Consider the following 20,000-nt stretch of genomic DNA (forward strand, 5'->3'; position numbering starts at 1 on the left):
GGTTGTGTAACATCAAAGACCAGTGACTGGTCTACAAGGCCTATCATATTCGTGGGTATGTGTGATTTGATTAGGAGGAGCTTTCTTGACTTTGATGATGACCGAGTGGTGGACAATTGAAATTAGAATTGTCCTTATTCAGCAGCCAATTGGAAATGGGCAATTGTAAAAAGCTGATTGGACGCTCCATGAAAAGAAAGCAGTTTTAGGGACATGAAAGGAAATTGCCGGAGAGCGTGGAGTGGAGAGGAGTAAATTATATTGAATGAATTGATAGTAATTTGGGGCGTTGGGAAGTTAAATAAAACTCTCGGAAACAGGTGATGAGTCAATTCTTTGGCCGCAAATGATTCAGTAGAATTCTTTATTCTTTCTTTCTTTCTTTTTTTTTTATTTCCTTTCTGTCAGAGTGGACATATAAAGGCGAATTCCAATTTTTTTTTAAACGGGCATTTAGAACGATATTTTAAAGAGACATTATTGCGTTTTACCAAAATTAGCAGGCGTTTAGGTGATAGCCACTATATTATTTTCATGACAATGATCATGATGATGATCATCATCATCATCATCATCATCATCATCATCATCATCATCATCATCATCATTATTATTATTATTATTATCATTATTATTATTACTATTATTATTATTATTATTATTATTATTATTATTATTATTATTATTATTATTATTATTGTAGTTTTTATCGTCATTATTATTATTATTATTATTATTATTATTATTATTATTATTATTATTATTATTATTATTATTATTATATAGTTTAGATCTATACAAACATCAAAGGAATGTATATAACATATCTTTTCCTAAGAATTGTCAATTGCCATTACTAAAATCAGTTCGTTTTGATCATTTGATCAACAAACCCCTACAATTCGGTGATTACGCATTTTTTTATTGCTGTCAAAAAAGGATATTGCTGTACAGGTGAGCGGATATCTCAACAATGCTTCATTACAAAACGACTTTGATTATATATTTCTACTCTGTGAATACTGATGATTATTGCAGTGTTTCTCATTTATTTGTATAAACTCAGATAACTATGTAATTTTTGATTATATCGTTTGAAGTAATTAAAATTTCTGACCCATTTTTATGGTTATTTCCTATAAAATCTAATCCCAAATGATCTACTAAAATTATATCCAAAAAAAGTATGTAGATCACTAGTTATGACTCTAAAATATCTTATTGCAACATCAAATAGCATCTTTACTACGCCACTTTGAACTTGAGAAAAACATCATCAAAATAGGAAAAATTGCTCAGTCGCCCTTTCGGCACAGGCCGTAACTCATCATCTGTTATGAACTAGCGTCCGGCAAAATTTACCTGTCGAACTAAAGTGAAAGCAGTAAACGGCTATGATATAAATAACAATAATAATAATTATTATTATGATTATCATTATTATTATTATTCATTATCATCATTATCATTATTACCATAGCATCATCATAAGTGATGTCTTGGAATTTGCAACATAATAGACCAATGATCGGGGCCTAAAAGAAAAAGTTTCAAGAAGAAAAATGGTTTTCAGCTTTATCTCTAAATCTAAGTCCTCTGTAGAGTTGATTTCACAAAATCATAGTAAAATTGACAAAACCAAAGTATTTTTACCCCTTTCTGCAAGAACACGGCCTTCGTGAGTAATATACATATATTTATGAAGTGCACTTCCTAATACATATTTTCTCCCTAAGAGGCCAGGCACTTTGCAGCAAAACTTTTTTATACATATATCAGAGGTTACGTGTTAGGCAATCTATCCCCCCCCCCCCCCCTGAAAAACAATTATCAGTGCCTATTTATTACCAGAATATGTCGGGGTGATATGTATAAAATGCCCTGCCCAAGGACGAAATGCAAAGTCCACTGCTATCATTTTTGCTAACTCTGTTACTGACCATAATCACGTTGCATCCATTAAGGAATTTAACTTTAAATAAAATGAACATTGGCATATTCTAATTGAGGGGATGGCCAGTGTAAAATAAAATGAGATTTTCTGCACTGAATCATGATTCTTGATGTGAATTTGTTTAAAATCTTTCAAACAAATAAATCACAGAACTTGACAAAGCAGTAAGGATAGCATTTATCTGATTAACTAGCAAGGACTCTTTATGGCATCCCACAGTTTCAGAATTTATTATGTAAGGTTACTGTTTTGGATTGCTGTTTGGTTTCTCTTCTTGAGTGGGTGGGTGGGTGGGGGTGTTTTGTGTTGGGCTTTTTGTTTAATAATAAATTTAAAATTTTAAAAACACCCCTTGAACACATTTAAAACACCCCTAAGACTATATAAATAACAACTGGCATGAACTATCTTCTTAAGTTGACATGAACTATCTTCTTTAGTTTTTATAAGTTAGGCAAAATTGTATAAAGGTATTGAATACATATAACATGGAATGCATGCAATATCTATTCAAAGAAAAAGTAGAAAATTTATCTCACCCTTCTACGTCTAAAGAGTTTATCAAAGAAGCCTCTCTGAGGTGGCTGAGGTGGCAAGCCTTCAATCAGATCTGGACTTGGTTCCCCATTGGGACCAAATACATTGAGCTCCTTGTAACATTCTGTTTCTAACATCTTGAGAGAAAAAAAAAATTTGGTTGATATATAGAATTAACAAAATCAATATATAAATACAATTGACACTGTTTTACACCTAGATTGATTATAACACTTCTCAACAGAGACCTTTAATTGAGACATCTAGAACCTTCTTCTTATAAAAGATGGTAATAGCTATCTTAAATCCTTTATGTGCTGTAATACAGACCAGACTTCACCCACAAAAGTACAAATCATTGATTTTGGCATCATGAATATCGTGCTGAACCGAAAGTAAAATCTAAAAATGCAACCGTTTGTTTGTTCCCAGCTTGGATATACTGCATTCCTGTTACTTTATACCCTGTTCTGATATTTTCAAATCGTAAATTTTTATCAAAAGTATTTACTGAATGATTTCATTTTTCAAAACTTTTGGTTAGTATTATTAAAACATTTACATAATTAGGGGAAAGAAGATAAAACAAAACTGTAATCTTAAACAAGAGGATAGTTGTCATATATCAAAGACAGGTATAATATAAATCAGCAAGGGGGTTGAGGAAGAGAGGAAAGTGGAGAGTCATACTCAGGCTGTTTTGAATTTGAAGCAGACTTCCAACCCGATAAGCATACACCTTAGAGGTCAAACAATATCGTTTACAAGTAAATGATTTTTTTAATATCATTTTAGCAGTAAACCTCTCCTCTCTACCAACTTGTGATTTTGTTTAATTCCAATGATAAACATGATAGTGAGAAAACATTAGGAGTGAAGAAACTATTGAGATCATTGTAACCATTTAGTCCCAACTTACTTCATTTTGCCATGGTATGGAAACGCTGCCTGTATTGAATTTACTATAAAATGAGTCATCACTGGCATCCAGATTGACACCTTTAACTGTTGAAAATTGTTCAATATCAAGTACATCTTTGCAATAGACGGCTCTGGGCTGAAAAAAGAAAACGATATAAAAAATTAATTCTCAAAAGCCTTTTCATTAGTATTTCAAAATAAAAATAGCATCAGCAAAAAAAAATTTTCTTTTAATTACTTTATAACTTCAAAATGTGAGAGAATCCTATAAAATGACACGTGCAACCAAATTCCCTTCTTTTATGCTCTTGATTTCTATAGATTGCAGGAAATCAGTTGTCTTCTTCAGCTCATTGATCCAATGCGTGGTAGGGTAAGGCCAGATGGTCTTATCTGATCATACAGTGGGCAAACTTGGAGTGCATTATGTTAAAGGCAACACTGATCTCAGCTTGTGTTTTTACAATTTGTCGGGTATTTTTTGAAGCAATTATGTCAGTGGTGTGTTCTAAGCCTGAAAACAGTGACATGATCTTTTATATATAAGTTTTGATTAATTCGGTAAAAATGCCTGATACCTTTTCTTCATATAGTTTTATGTCTTCATTGTTTGACAAGCTGTGGTTGTTGAGCTCCGTTTTTGACAATATCTAGTCTATCACATCATTCACATCATTCTTGGGTTACTATAGTGACTGGTGACACTATGCAACTGTTTCTTTTATTGCTCATCTACTTCCTTTCAATGATATACTTTAAGACAGGGTTAATTAACAAATTTACAAGGACATTAAGTTTAAAATTCTGAGAAATAAGAAAATTTTTGTTTTGACAGGAAAACTTATTCAAATAAAAAATGTGTACTCACATCTGGTGAGAATGGTGGTTCAACCATACCAGCTTCTAATCTCTTAAAGTTAATGTTCCTGAAAAATGAATGAGATTTCACTTCCTCCCCAGCTTCAGCACCGCATCCTAATCGGCTTGATGGGTTTTTCTCTAAAAGCTGAAGAGTGGAAATAAAAACATTCTCTTTATTACGTAGCATTACGAAACAATACTTAAATAGAAGTTATCAAATAAGTACATGGGTAATATTGTAAATGAAGTGACAATGAGTAAAAAAAAAAACAATTTAAAAAAAAAAATTTTTTTAAAGTCTTATATTTGTTAGCCATTATTGCTTTAAAAAAAAAACAAACCAGCATCAAATTACTTAAATGGACAAAAAATTAAAATTTATCTAACATATTCCGAATATGTAGGAGAACTGCCACCAATGGACCCATTCAAACCTAGATTAAAATACTATAATGAGAGAGAGAGAGAGAGAGAGAGAGAGAGAGAGAGAGAGAGAGAGAGAGAGAGAGAGAGAGAGAGAGAGAGAGAGAGAGAGAGAGAGAGAGAGAGAGAGAGAGAGAGAGAGAGAGAGAGAGAGAGAAGGGGGGGGGGGGATTATTTTTGGTTTTCTGTTTTGTTTTTCATCTTACATCTGAACATATTTTGTGACATTCCGGACTAAATTTTGCTGAATAAACTTCCTTGTCTTCCTTCACACGCCTATCAACTTCCTCTCTCTTTACTTTCTCTTTGCGTGCACGAAAGGGAGCCTGAAAAGAAAATGGAAAAAAAAAAATTCCCAACTACAGAATGAACAAAGACAAATTGACTCAAGCCTCAAATTGACCATAAGTACGAATATCTAACAAATAATTATAAAAATGAGGAAAATTCTATGACAGTAAAAAGTATTAATAAAAATAGGGAGAAAGAGATAAAATTAGAGAACTCAACAATGAGAACAAAAATAAAAAATTTCTATAAAATAAAAATTTAGGAGTTGGCAGGTCTGTTAATCAATTTCTTAATTACAAATAACTGTGTCTCTACACTTCGTAAATATCACAATCATAATAATTTTTCTAAAATCTTAACCTTGATTAAAAATAGTAATATTTTGTGTAAGCTTATCTATGAGGTAAAAAAAAAATTGTGGACATTATATCATTAATAACATTGACAATATGGCAATTCAGATAATAATGGACAGGATTTGAAAAAAAAAAGAATGCAATTGAAGTGGAAACAATCACTTAAATATGTAAGGGAAAAATAAAATATAGTGATTTACATATCAGCAAGAATGACATCAAATAAGATTCAAGCAGACCTGCCAAATTGAAAACGTCATATTTGGTCATTTCGATGTCAATTTTTAGTAATTTGACAAGGAAATGAGTAATTTCTGAAATCGTGTAAGAACAACCACAATTTGACATTGATGTTCACTTAAACATTACATCGTCATGCTTATGCGCTGTAGAAATGCTTTATAATTAATATGATTATTATCATTATTATAGTAGTAGTAGTAGTAGTAGTAGTAGTAGTAGTAGTAGTAGTAGTACATAGTATTATTATTATTATTATTATTTATTATTATCACTATTATTATTATTATTATTATTATTATTATTATTATTATTATTATTATTATTATTATTATTATTATTATTAATTATTATCACTATTATTATTATTATTATTAAAATTATTATCATCACTATTTAGGTATTACTGAGAATTAACAAATCGTAATTTTCCATAAAATTTCGTATTTTCATAACTGGCCATGATATTTGTCGTAAAATTAAGAAAAATTCGACAGGTATGCTCTAGTTTTACTAATGCTAATATCCTTCTTTAATCTTCTACTTTAAAAAGGGTTCTGACTGTTAACAAAGAGAAAAAACATTTCTTCAATACGCAATTATTTTTCATTGCGCCTTTAAAATTATAACAGTGCTGTACCACCTAACTGTCAAAAACATAAAATATATTCATTCCTTTCTTGTTACCACTTTCTTTTTGATTCTTTCCAAGTCCATTTGGAATGGAGTGTCATTTAAAAATTAAATTGACTGTCTGCATTCAGTTTTATACACTTGTGAAAGGAGATTCCCCCCCCCCCCCCCCCCCCCCCCCCCCATTCAATCTCCCAGTTTTCTGTCAGTTATTATAATAATTGAATAGCTGATAATTTTACATGTGGTATAATTCAAATTGAATTATTGAATTACATTCAACTGCCCAGGAAATATGCTCATAATGATATAGCTGATCTTCATAAGATAATTTTTAATATATTTGGCTCTCCAGACAGAGATGAGCTAAGATGTAGTATGTGCAGAGCCTGGAGATAAAATACGGTCATTTCTATGTAAGGAGCTACAAGAGGCTACTGTATCTAAATGACATGGAATCGTTTTTTTAAAATATATATCGTCAATCAAAATGTTTGAAACTCAGGTGCAGTGGACGTATATATAATAATTCATAAGATTCACTAAAACACATTTATTGTCAGTGTTGAAAATCTACCTACCTTTCCTTCTATCATTTCATAAATGATACATCCAAGACCCCACCAGTCCGGACTGTATGTATAGCGTTCGTTTTTTACCACTTCTGGTGCTGCAATACCAAATGAAGGGAATATTTTTTTTAAAGCCAAACGAAAAATATAAAATTGTTAAAATATAAGTTTTATAAGAGAACAGTGTTATTCTGATAAAACAGTGCCAACTTCTGATTTGTTCCTATTACACTGGTGAATAGAAGACAAAAAGTCTTTTTTTTCTTTCCTCTCATTACTGATATTGCAAAATATTTTTAAAAGAGAATTCAAATGGCATCTTTTTACACAGCAACCAAAATTTATGTAAATATTAAAACCAACAAAAAAAAAAAACAAGAGAGGATCAGGGTATCATCCAATTATCAGAGACATTCTTGTCCAATATAAATAAATAATCAAATGATTATGAAGATACTTTATAAACTGGTAAAGGTTAAATGATATTATAATAAAAAGTAGAGAGGGATATTACATAAAAATCGTGTTATTGCGATTGCGTAAATATTTCATCTGAGGAATAAATCAATTATTTTGGGTGATCACAGTGTTTTGGTTATCTCCTTATTCATAGAAATATTTATCATTTGTTTTAAAATAAAAGATTGTAGATAAGAGATTGAGTAGGAGTTATAATATATTATTTCTAAGCAGTAAAATGTTATATAAATATAAATATAATTATTGAATCACCTCTCTATAATATTATCCTTATTTCATACATAGATAAATGAATATATTGGCTTAATTTTTTTTAAATAACTTTACTTTAAATTTAAGACAGGACACATAAGTTAATATCATAAATAGGTTATTATCTACATGATTATGTTAAAACTATAAGTGATTGTGAAAGTTAATTAATTCTCTCTTAAAAGATGTGTCTATGGCTAAGTCTAAGTCCAGTCAGTGTTAGTGCATAGTTTCTCACAGCCGTGGGGAGGAAAGAATTAAAATTAAAATCCTACCATCGTTTTTCGCAATGTGGTGGTTGTAGTAGTGGTGTTAGGGATGGTGATGTGGTAGTTGTAGTATTGGTGGTAGGGATGATGAGCAGTAGTGGTGGTATGATGGTGATGTGGTGGTGTAGTAGTGGTGTTAGGGATTGTGATGCAAAGATCAAACTGCAATTTTACACATAACTTGTTATATTACTATGGTTCCAACCAAGGCAACTTTGGATGCATTGAAAAAAAGGTATAAAAAGGGATTGCAGACCTGCAAAGTGTCCAGATACTTCCAAGACCATCTCAGATTTTGAGATTCGAGCATAAAGCTTACAAAGTGTAGATAAAATTCCACGTACATTTCTGCTAAATTTTCAGTAAAAGTGAATGTAGACTCCTGAAAGTTTGATGAGATAACTTTGAAAAAAGCAAGATAACTTGATTTTGCAGTAACATCTATACTTCAACTGCTGAGTTGACAACTCAGCTAATTGATTCACAAATATCTTATACAAAAAGCTCACCCATATATCCAACAGTGCCAACCCTTCCTCGTATGGACTCTCCATCTGGTATTTCAACGGCAAGACCCAAATCAGAAATCCGTACATGGCCTAAAATCATATGAAGATAAAGAGGAAAAAATAAAAATGGGTTATCATTAAGCTCTCGATAGAATATCATTTAAATCCTAATTTTCAAAAAATGCTGAAAACATATCATTGAAAAAAAAACTTTCATTAGGACTTAACCCCATGTAACAAATTAGAGAGGGAAAATATTTTTCTTGTTACGCATTGATAGAAATTAATGAAGTACATATGGGGCTCAGAGCTCTCGAATTTTTAATCATAAAACAAATACATTGAAGCAGCAAAATTTAATTTTCAGTTTAACAAATTCCATCTTCTGAGTCATAAATAAAGAGCTAACAAGATATGACATCAGTTCAGAGAACACATATTTTGTTCAAACAAAAAAAAATTCCTTCTACTCTATGTTACAGTAAAATGGAAATATCTACATTACCTTCTGCACTCTGCTTTATGTTTGAATTTAATTAAAATATGAGAAGAGAACTTACCATTATCATCAAGCAATATATTTTCTGGCTTCAAGTCTCTGAAAAATGCATGGGAAAATGATACACTTGTCAGATAAAAACCAAAACACTGCTTTACAGTTTATTAAAACAGTCTGAATGATAAAAAATTATATAAAAGCAAAGCGACAAAGAGATGTGCAACCTAATAAAGAAGTTGCATTTCACTCCCCCTGCTTAAATTTCTTTTATTTTGCATCAAAAAACTATGACCAAGTGTATCCATTGTCTAGAACTTACAATAATAACTGACTTTGAAGCTTTATGATGGCATTGCCATGTTCTCAGAGCCAGATAGATAAACAAGCTCCATGGTTTAAAAATTTGTCCCGATTGTTCAATCCCTTTATCTTCTATGGTTCCTTTTTACACTCTTTATCTTCCATCATGGTCTTCATTACAATTGTCATTGTTATATCTTCATCATGGTTGTCATCATCAACATAGACCTAACTCAAGAATTTCTCTCTGAAGTTTATATCTGACCCATCATCTCAATTTAATTTAATGCCTGGCTGTACCAATGTTGACAATTGATAGTTAAGTCTAAATAATAAAAATAGTCATTGGAGAACGACGGTTGTTTCATAAAATGTAATAATTCTGATCATTTTCACCCAGTTACCACCAACTGATAAATGGAAACATAAAATTTTTCAATCTTTTCGTTTCTCTGTGATTTATTTACCAAGATTTTTCCTCTTTCTTTTCTTTCTAATGTTTGTACTATTCTCTTGATTACCTGTAAACGATTTTTTCCTTGTGTAAATCATTGAGACCACACATAATTTCTGCTGCATAGAAGACCGCCCTTTCCTCTGGAAATCCAGGGTTTCCCATGTTATGGATGTGAAATTTGAGATCTCCACCATTCATTATTGTAAGAACCAGGCACAAAGCATCTTTGGTCTCAAATGCATAGGCTAAGCTCACCTAGTAGAGAAGGAATAGAAATCAAAATGTATAAACTATGAGTTGTTCTACCAAGAATAGATATAGAGCAATCTCTAAAATGGAATGAATTTGATCAAGGTGTACATATTAACAGATCTGATAGCCAGACTGTATCAAAGGCTTGATTCAATATTGTTGTAATGGACACTATTTTGAGTTCTTTTGAGAGCATTTCCATTACAATAACAAACTGGATGACCAGACCTGCAAATAAGTACACAAAAGGATTTGATAGATTTGTAGAATTAAGCACTCTTACATTTTCTTTCTCAGTGTTTAAAACAAGGTTTAACATGCTTTACATACATACAATGAGGAACCCAAAAGGTCAAGGTTTAAAACTACATGAATTCGAATTTCTTGATTTATGATAAAGGAAATCAAATACTTTTTGCATTCATTTTATTTCCTAGATTCCTTGACAGAGACCAAAGATCTGGATAAGAGAATGAGGCACTGACCACAATTATAGATTAATGGTCATTGTAACATTTTTGATAATCTTACAAATGCTAGAGAAATTATATTAGTTAGGACGCAACAGTATAGAAGACGTGATAAAAATCAAGATGCCACTTAGTTGAGGCCATTTTTATGAATTATCTTATTAAGAATGTCCCAATAGCTCCACTCCATTGGTAAAGTATTTGTTTCTGAAGCAAAGGGAACGGAATCAATCCCAGTTACATGTAAATTTTTTTCTGATGTCCTTGTCCACCCAGCAGTGACTAAATACTTTGTGATAGGCTATCATCCTATTCACAGGAAAGCAAGCTTGTCTGTTTAGTGCTAAAGAAATCGGAATAAACAAACTCCATGGATTGGCCCTGAAGGACTACTTTACTTTTTTACTAAAGCAATGTGTACTGTTTTCAAATTTCAGTTATTGGGTTGAAAATAACAAGAATACTTACAACAAATCTTGAATTTATCTTTTGAAGAATCTGTTTTTCATTTAAAGCCATGGCCTCTCCTTTCCTCTTTTTGATCCTTTTCTTCTCTAGTTTCTTGCATGCATACATTTTACCTGTAGCTCGTACTTGACAAGCACATACTTCTCCAAATCCACCTTTTCCTAATACACGATACATGCGGAAAGTGTTCTTTGTCACTGGTTGTCTGGAATTTTTAGAATAAGAAACGTTGGATTAAATGTTTCAAAAGATACCATCTAATTTCATCTTATTGTAAGATATTGACAGCAATATGACTATACCATAATCGAATGCACAAACCACATGGCCAATAAAAAAGAAAGCTTATAACAATATTTTGTAGCAATTACTACTTACACCAAATTGCTTGTCCTATCTACAGAATAACCAAAAATAAAGGCAATAATGAACAGAGCTTCACATCCCATAAAAACTTCCATTCCCCTTGTATGAAATATATTTCAGGTGCAGACGAGTTAGAAATATTTTTGGAATATGTTTACCACAATTTTCATTGATTCACAATACAAGAATAATCACAGTTGGTCAAACACAGGGTTTAAACAGCTGGGCCAAATGAGGAGACAGGAGAGAAAAAACTAAATTATGTGTACAAATAATTGACAATTATGTTTTTAAAAAAACAAAACATAAAAAAAGATGGTGAAGGCACATTTACACAATTAATACTTACGCTTCAAGCCATTTCCACTGTAAGAAGCGTTTGCAGTACATACTTTCAGTAAAATCTGCAAACGGTTCTTTGCTGAGATATTCCCTGACAATTCTGTGGAATAAATGAAATAATGTCGATGTTTGATGAAAATGCTAATGAAATTGAAAAGACAAAGAGCCAAGCATCGATCCCAAATGGCGGAAAACAGCAATGACCGGAAAAGCATTTTCTGCATGGACAATACTATAAATAAAAACCTAATTGAGATTTGGTGACAATAGCTGCTGTTTTTTGATAGATCAACTCTTCTTGGTGCTGTGGTAGCAAAGGGGTGCAGAAATTTTGCTCCTTTATATTTTTTAGGCTTTTTTACCGAGCGAAAGTGGCGTTTTGAAGACACAGAGGTTTTACTTTCGTTTTTGGAATGGATCAGATGAGGTGAATGAATCAACAATTTTCATTTAAGTTTTAACTTTTTTTTTTGGGACAAATGTTAGATGTATCAACTACAATTTGCATTATTTCAAAATTTTAAAAATCATTTCCATCTTTGTTTACAAGTTATTTCCTGTATATGATGTAACCACGTTATCTTCGTGTCACCGATGTGACTTAAGGAAATTAATTATAAATATCAGGTAAGATTGATATTTTTCAAGGGATAGTGGGACAATTTATGCATATGTACAGAGCAGAGTGTGTGATTCATAAAAGACATCTATTCCTGGGTTGTTTTCATCCATTTTGACAAATCAGTTGACCACGAGGACCCATTTCTTTTTTAAAGTGGAAATGAAACTGAAAAATATTCCAAAAATTAATTTTTCGTTATTTGTCTCAAGTAATTGTCCCCGTTTTATAATAAATTTAGTTTCTCTGCAAAGTACTAAAAATATTGTCTGTTATTTGTTTGAAAAAATGGACCTGTGCACATGTATTTTGAGTCATTTATCACTTCTAATTGTTAACCTTTCTTTTCATTTTTCATTTCCATGTAAATCGGGGTTACCTCTGATTGACCTACTTTTAAAGTCACATAAAATCGTCTCCTGCTCATACTTTTTACAAATGCTGAATCCTCATATTTCAGGCTTTAAATGATATATGACACTTGTGGATAAAAGATGAAAATTGACAAAATGGGCCTGTCAAATTAGATGATTTCAGATCTAGTCTGTTTCTCACCAAATGCAAAACAAATTTAAAGCTTGCTTATCAACATAGCACTGGATATTCATGTAGTAGAGATTTAAATAACATAGAGCAATGAAAAGACTATCCCATACTTACTTGACACAATTGTCAAAAAGGGCTTTGCATGATTTATTTTGGCCCATAATGTCTTGGATTTCAGATACTTGGTTTCCATTGACATGAGTCACATAGTTTTCAGACTGAAATGAGAAAATTGTATTTCACTCAAAAGGACATTCTTACAAATTTATCAAAAACGTCATTCTTAAAAGGATAAATTTCTTTTGACAACAAAGGCATAATGCTGGCATAATGAAGTTTTGATTTGGTGCTAAAATAGCAGAAAATTTCTTTTTAATATTTGTTTTGAACAGTCAAGAAAATCATTCAATTTTCAATCAATTTTGACGATAATACAGTTGCACCTTTTTATAAATATAAAAATCAGAGAACCATTGCCCTTTTCAATGCATTTTTAGATGAGAAACTAGCAGATTTTAAAATTGACTTTTGTTTGTTTGTTTGTTGCTTTAGGTCTCTTCCAACACAATTGAGGTTATATGAGAGACCGCTGAAACAAAAAAATAAACAAACAAAAATAGTACAAATGTAAATCAAAATCATAACCTAAAGATATCATAAGCTAAATTATAAATAACCAAGAACAAACAGGCAGAAGATTTACAGAAAAAAAAATATCCCCTGTCAAAAATACAATCACAAACCAAAGAAGCAGGATAGGCTAGTAAAGAGAAGAAGAAACGACATCACTATCGGATCGTACACCCATGCGAACATCATAAGTATACGATTCAAGGGTGATGCTCCCATCCAACCACCCGCAAAATTTGACTTCATCTCACCTCTGGCTTCAGGTATTTGTCAAATATTTCCTCTGCCTTAGCATGACGTTTTTCTTCTGGAGTAACTTCATACTCTTGCTGTTAGAAATAGATAATTTGTATAGGGTAAAATCAATACATAAATCATTACGAAATATCATGTTGAAAGATATTAATTGATAAATAAATTAAATTAAAAACTAAACGCATTCATGTAACACTTTCTGGCCATTTACCCCAATGGACATAGTAAATTTAGTATGTGGGCCACTACAGACAGAGGGCAGACTCAATGCATCAACAACAACAAAAAGTAAAAATCGATTAAATTCATATGTATGTTTACTTCACTCTAAATATTTAATTATTATAGGATATTTCAAAAACAAACAATCTCAGACCAATGAGTAAAAAATCATATTTAAAAATAAGGCTTTTATGAAAACATTTTTTCTCACCACTGCATTGAGGAAACCAATAGACCGCCTGAGAGGTTCTTTGGTGTTACAAAATTCAATGAACAAGTGCCTCCCAAGAGGCTGTTGGTCAAAAACAAAGTTAAATTCATGATCTGAAAAAGAAAAAAATGAGAAATACATAGAAGTTAACATTGTAAAAAAAGGCACCCTCATTAAAGAAAAAATATGATTTTACAATTCATTTACTCGAAAGAATTATTTGTTTAAATGGTTCAACCCTATTTCTATAAATTCACAGTTGCACTATTAAAGGAAGTGTATAGCAATTTCAGGCTGCACACAACTTGAAAAGAAGGGTTGAATGAAAATATGTGCATCGAAACAAATTGATAAAATTATGGTCTCTGGTGCAGGATCCCACTGAGAACAAAGCCTCTGGACTCAATGGTATCTCTGTTAAATTAATTAAAATATTTGCACAAGAATTTGCCCCCTGACTACACTTTCCTCTTCCAAACATGTTTAGACCAGAGAAAAATTCCAAAAGACTGGAAACATGCAAATGTAACTCCAATATAAAGAAAAGGGAGGTAGAGCTGAAAATTATCACCAGTGTCCTTGACTTCTGTGTCCTACAAGCTCTTAGAAGATATCATACATAAGTAATGTTATGAAACACTTTGCTGAAAAGGGCATGCTTACAAATGTTTAACACGGTTTTTGCAAATTTAGATTATGCGCATCACAGCTAACCATTACCTGTACAAATTTTGCTTATATTATTTATGATAACGACCAGACACAACATTAATGGACTTCAGCAAGGCCTTTGATGACAAAGTCCAACACAAAGCCTTCTCCCAATGTTGAAACATGAGATTTTCATTAACAAGCACTCCTGGTTAGCTTCCTTCCTGTCTGTTCGTATTTACAAGTGATGGTTGAAAACAATATGTCCTCAGCCATTCCTGTTCATCGGATGTCCCACAGGTAACAGTTTTAGTTCTAGGTCTATCTTAATAACATGCCCAAAAAAAAATCTGAAGGTACAACATTGCATCTTTTCACAGACGACAGCCTCCTGTGCAAAAAATATTTAAAAAACAAATGACACAGACATTCTCCAACAATACCTTAACAAACTTGTAGCCTAGGAGAAATACTGGAAAATGGAATTCACCCAAATAAATGTAAAGTTTTACAAATCAGTAACAAAATTAAACAACATAAAATACCACAAACTAACATGATGATGAGTTAGAGACAACCAAAAAGGCTGAGTACTTAGAGGTAACATTGGACAGCAAAATGTCATGGAACATCATGTAAACAAAACTTGCCAAAAAGCTAACAACAAGCTAAACTTTCCCCAGCGTGACCTTTTTATAGTGTCCCAGGGCAGTAAAAGACAATGCTAAACCACACTGACTAAACAATTTCATAGAAAAACTATGGTTATTGGCCAGGAATGACCTAAATAAGTTCTTGAACTTGGTAAGACCCAGCTTGAAATACAACTGCAGCATCTGGGACCCCCAGTTGAAGAAAGCCTTAACCAGCTTGAAAAAGTGCAAAGATTTGTCTGTAACAACTATGACGACAGAAAAAGTGTAACAAATGTAATGGCAAAGGGCAACTGGTAACATTGAAAGAGGAAGAAGCAAATGTAAAACGAAGATCTTTTAAGGATACTGGGACAAACTACCATCTTAATAAAAAACCCAATAACAAAGCCCAAGAAAGGAAGGAACACTGCTATAGGCTACTCCACTCCCGAGTGAATGCAAACATTCTGTCATTTTTCCCCAGATACAATAAGGCTATGGAATACCCTCCCTGACAACCAGAGAAATACTGACAGTTACAAGAGATTATCTTAACTAGAAAACATTCCTGTCTCAGGACATATTTATTGAGATTCAGAGCCATAACCTAACACCAACCCACACCACATAAACGTTGCATTTATCTCCAGCATTAAAGCTCCAACTGGATTGGATTAGATTCAACCACAACTTTCCAATTCAAAGACTTTCTGCTGAAGCATCAGCTGACATGCATCTGACTTTTAAAATGTTAGTTGACTTTCTTAAATCTTTTTTGGGGAAAAAAAAAAAGATTCCCTTCTTTTCTAACAATTATTTCTAGCACTAGAATGAAAATTATTTAAAAAAACAAAAAACGGCTTGGAGGTACTCACTTATTTTGTTCTTGATGTCTGCACATTGTGATATGTGAGGAAATGAAAGTATCTGCTTCCATTTTTTACTTTTACCTTTCCGTTTACCGCCACCACCTGAAAAAAAATAAAAAAATTAATTAATTTATAAAATATTAAAATAAAATATATCTGTGTAGGATTGTAACATAAATTTTTTAACTAATAGGTCAGGAAAGCTTTTAGATATTTCTTCTGCCACTTTTTGAAGATTGGAAAATAAAATGAACACACAACTCTCCCCCCCCCCCCCCCCCCCCCCCCCCCAAAAAAAAATTTAAAAAATAAATAAATAAACTATAGACAGCCGTAAGATTTCTGTAACATTTTTAATCTATTCTAGTTTTGTTTTTTTTAATGTCACAGGAATTCTTTTAATGAGACATTTTAAAAGTTTACTGTTTAGAAGTGTATAACTTTCATTATCATTTTCTGATTTTGTCGAATGAACTAGAAATAATATTTCTCTAGAACTATATTTCAGCATCATTGTGTTAACACAAGTGGATTACAAAAGAAGAGTTATGAAATTACATGACACATGTGATACTCATAGGTAATATCATTAAGAAAATGATCATTTCACCCTGAATGCTACTTCTATTTGGTGGTTTTACATATTGATCGCACAAATCAACAAAGCCGTACAGATGTCCCTTATATAACTTTTGTGAGCCTATTTTTGCGATGACCAAATTAGACTTTATGTATGACAGAAACACCTGAGAGTGAAAGTGAAAATCAAGGAATGGAAACTGTAAATTGCGCTTCAGCAGCAGCAGTCCATATAAACGAATGGTTAAGTTGCACCTTCAAAGCCAGTGCAGAAAAACACTTTAATTATTAAGAGTTTCTACTCCGAATGAAATTCTAAATTTCATCCTGACATACTTCCATATACTACTTTTGATCCAGCTTTTAAAAGTGTCATGCTCCAATTTTTATATTTTCAGTAACGCTATTGGAAAGACTTAAACAAAAGTGAGTTCTTTCCGTCTTATTGTTAACCGGAGAATGAAGAATGCCATTTTCGATGGAGACTTTTTCTTTCATTTCCCTTGAATAAGGTGAAAAACCTACATAACATTGTAAAGCCTCTCTAGTCTGACTACAAAGCTAGGCTTTTATACATCAACATCATTAATTTACCAACTATAGTGAAAAGGTAGTATAAATTATAAATCAGGGGTCAAAGTTGGTAGGAATGAGGAGGCTATTCGAAAATCATGCCAACCTTTTTCTTGATTATTTTTAACTCAAAAAACTATATATACTTATGTGCTTAAACGTGGTTGAAGGATGCAACTATTTCTTTTCAAAATTAAAATAATAATAATAGATAAAACAATGGTTACAGTAATGAATGATAAGAACCTGTGGTAGTGGTGATAATCTGATGGTGGTTGTAGTGTTGATGATGAGGATGGGTAATGATTGTGGGGTGGTAGTAGGAGTAGTAGTAGTGATGGTGTGGTTGTTTTGGTAGTCGCTTATAGGTGTAGTACTATTGGTGATTTCTGGTTGTAGTTGGAATAGGTGTAATGGAAGTGGTCATGGTGTGGTTGTTGTAGAAATGGTGATATAGATGATCTGGAGGTGTTGATTGTAATAGTGATGGTGGTTTTGATGGTGGAGGGGTTTCTGTTGGTGGTGGTAATGATGATTCAGTGATGGTAGTTATTAAGATGATGTGATGATAGTTGTGGTAGCAGTAGCAGTGATCATGATGGATGATGATTATGATGAGGTAGTGTTGGAGGTTGCAGTTGGAGTGGTAATGGTGGTTATTTTGTTGTGGTGGTTAAAAAAGTACCGGTAGGTGGTAGTGACATTAATGATGTAGCTGAGGTAGGTGGTGATGATGGTAGTAGTAGTGGTATAGGAATAAGATTGCTATAGTTAGTCGTGGTGGTGTTTTGTTATGTCCCCCACCCTCCATAAAGACAATGCCGAATCACGTTGACACATCTTCCAGCATTTTTTATGGTAAGACACAAAATTCAACAACAAAAAAATGGCACAGCCAGAAATTTCCAGCCAACTTTGACCCATGGTATGAATATAAAAATAGATGAAAGCTAAAGGACTAAAGGAGGGAGGGCCAAGGTATGAATGGACTTTTCTTTTGTCTCTATTGTCTATTTCATTACGAAATATTGTTGCCAGATGTATCCAGACATCTAAATTTGGTCAATTTTCATATGAAATGATAGTAGTAGTCGTGAATGGCATACAAGCTGACAATAGATATATTACCAATATGATGGCACAATATTAGGAGATAGAAGCAAGGTTTGAATAGTGAATGGAACTGTACAGTCTAGCCCTAGTCCTAATTAATATTAATAGTCAGCCTATTGAATTGTCTCGATACTATTTCATTACAAATTGTTATTTGTATTAGCATCACTGATTATCAATTATAGTAGTATCTTGTATTAATAGTATATGGTATTAAATGTATATTATTATAAATATAGTAAATTATAGTGATTGAATGATATTGATTATGATTATGATATTGTTGATGGGCTGTCATTATTCCCAGACACCTGTCTGGGAATAACGTAAATTGGTTATCCCCAGACACATGTAGCAAGCAGGCAGAAAGATTTTATGCAAAATGCCTAACTAGACGTGAAAAATACCAAATATTCTGGAAAAAATCCTAATGGTTATTTGTGTCTCAAAACAGTCAATATCAAGTGATATTTAACACAAGATGAAAGTAAATAGTGATCAAATGTCATATCCAGCTTTTTTTTATTTTTATTTTAAAGCAAATGGATCAATGAAATTTCTTTTGTCACTTTGATCTGAAAACGTCAAACTGGGAATTCGCCTTTTTATTTTCAACCAGGAAGAAAGTTGTTAATCATCACCTTTTTTTTTTTGGAGCGAGTCTATTCTTTTCTCCTCTTTTGTTTGGCCTTTTATTCCGTTTCTGAGCATGAATTTCTTAAAATTGTTTTTTGGTGGTTTTTTTTATTATTGGGGGGGTTTTTTCTCCTCTATCTGACCATTTGGTCGCTCTCTGAATATTTCTGTTTCTTTGCTTTTTAATTATTTATTCTTTTTAGATACTTTTTGAGATCGGAGTGGGGACGAATATGACAATTTGCTATATAAGGAACCAAAAGAGAAAGAGAGAGAGAGAGAGAGAGAGAGAGAGAGAGAGAGAGAGAGAGAGGGGGAGAGAGAGAGAGAGAGAGTTTTTATTTTTTTTTAAAGGTGGGGGGGGGGGGGGGGGGGGGGGGGGGGGGGGGGGGGGGGGGGGGGGGGGGGGGGGGGGGGGGGGGGGGGGGGGGGGGGGGGGGGGGAGAGGAGGATGGATGGGACATTTATCCCTTGGGATGCTCTGTAAAAATAAGAATGATTTTTTTTTTAAGTGGCGGGACCAGATTCGAACCCACAACGCCGATTCTGGTAAACCTTCCAGGACAGACGACAACTATTCGGCCATGACACCCACTTCAAAGTCGACGCATATTGTGTATATCTGATTTATTGTTGGTTAATTTTATGTTTTTATAGATATTTTATTAACTTTCCTTATTTCTATGTGCATTTGGAAACATTCCATATTCTGGAATATGGATAATTGTTTAAAAGAGCGGAGTTTCAAATAGGTATCTGGGAAAAACGAATTTTCGTTATCCCCAGACAGATGTACAGGTGTCTGGGGATAACCAATGTTCGTTATTCCCAAACGTTTACGACAAACGTAAGACTAAGACTAAGTACCTAAGACTAAGACAAAGTGACAAAGACGCATCGTGGCTGTGGAGTGCCCGCGGCAAGGCAGTAATTAAAGTGAAAGGTTTGTTTTTCAATGTTCAAAATCTAGTTTCATGCCAAATCGCATGTTATTAACTTTCCAATCCCT

At 32.7% G+C, this 20,000-nt stretch overlaps 1 protein-coding gene across 2 annotated transcripts in view; it reads right to left on the reverse strand.

The window, feature by feature from the left end:
* Positions 1-20,000, reverse strand: part of LOC144964823 (G protein-coupled receptor kinase 5-like) — a 27,330-nt gene that overhangs the window by 6,772 nt on the left and 558 nt on the right. For both annotated transcript variants that reach the window (XM_078899480.1, XM_078899479.1), the window contains exons 2-15: positions 16,097-16,192; positions 13,936-14,048; positions 13,499-13,576; positions 12,732-12,835; positions 11,460-11,552; positions 10,745-10,949; positions 9,619-9,809; positions 8,859-8,896; positions 8,299-8,388; positions 6,798-6,886; positions 4,903-5,022; positions 4,281-4,418; positions 3,411-3,548; positions 2,494-2,628 (exon numbers count right to left, since the gene is read on the reverse strand). In XM_078899480.1, coding sequence (XP_078755606.1) covers positions 2,494-2,628; positions 3,411-3,548; positions 4,281-4,418; positions 4,903-5,022; positions 6,798-6,886; positions 8,299-8,388; positions 8,859-8,896; positions 9,619-9,809; positions 10,745-10,949; positions 11,460-11,552; positions 12,732-12,835; positions 13,499-13,576; positions 13,936-14,048; positions 16,097-16,192 — 1,628 coding nt within the window. The remainder of the gene's footprint in view (positions 1-2,493; positions 2,629-3,410; positions 3,549-4,280; positions 4,419-4,902; positions 5,023-6,797; positions 6,887-8,298; positions 8,389-8,858; positions 8,897-9,618; positions 9,810-10,744; positions 10,950-11,459; positions 11,553-12,731; positions 12,836-13,498; positions 13,577-13,935; positions 14,049-16,096; positions 16,193-20,000) is intronic.

This window comes from Berghia stephanieae, chromosome 2 (genome assembly GCF_034508935.2).
Source record: "Berghia stephanieae isolate SIO BIC M18660-M18661 chromosome 2, UCSD_Bste_1.3, whole genome shotgun sequence".
NCBI lineage: Eukaryota > Metazoa > Mollusca > Gastropoda > Nudibranchia > Aeolidiidae > Berghia > Berghia stephanieae.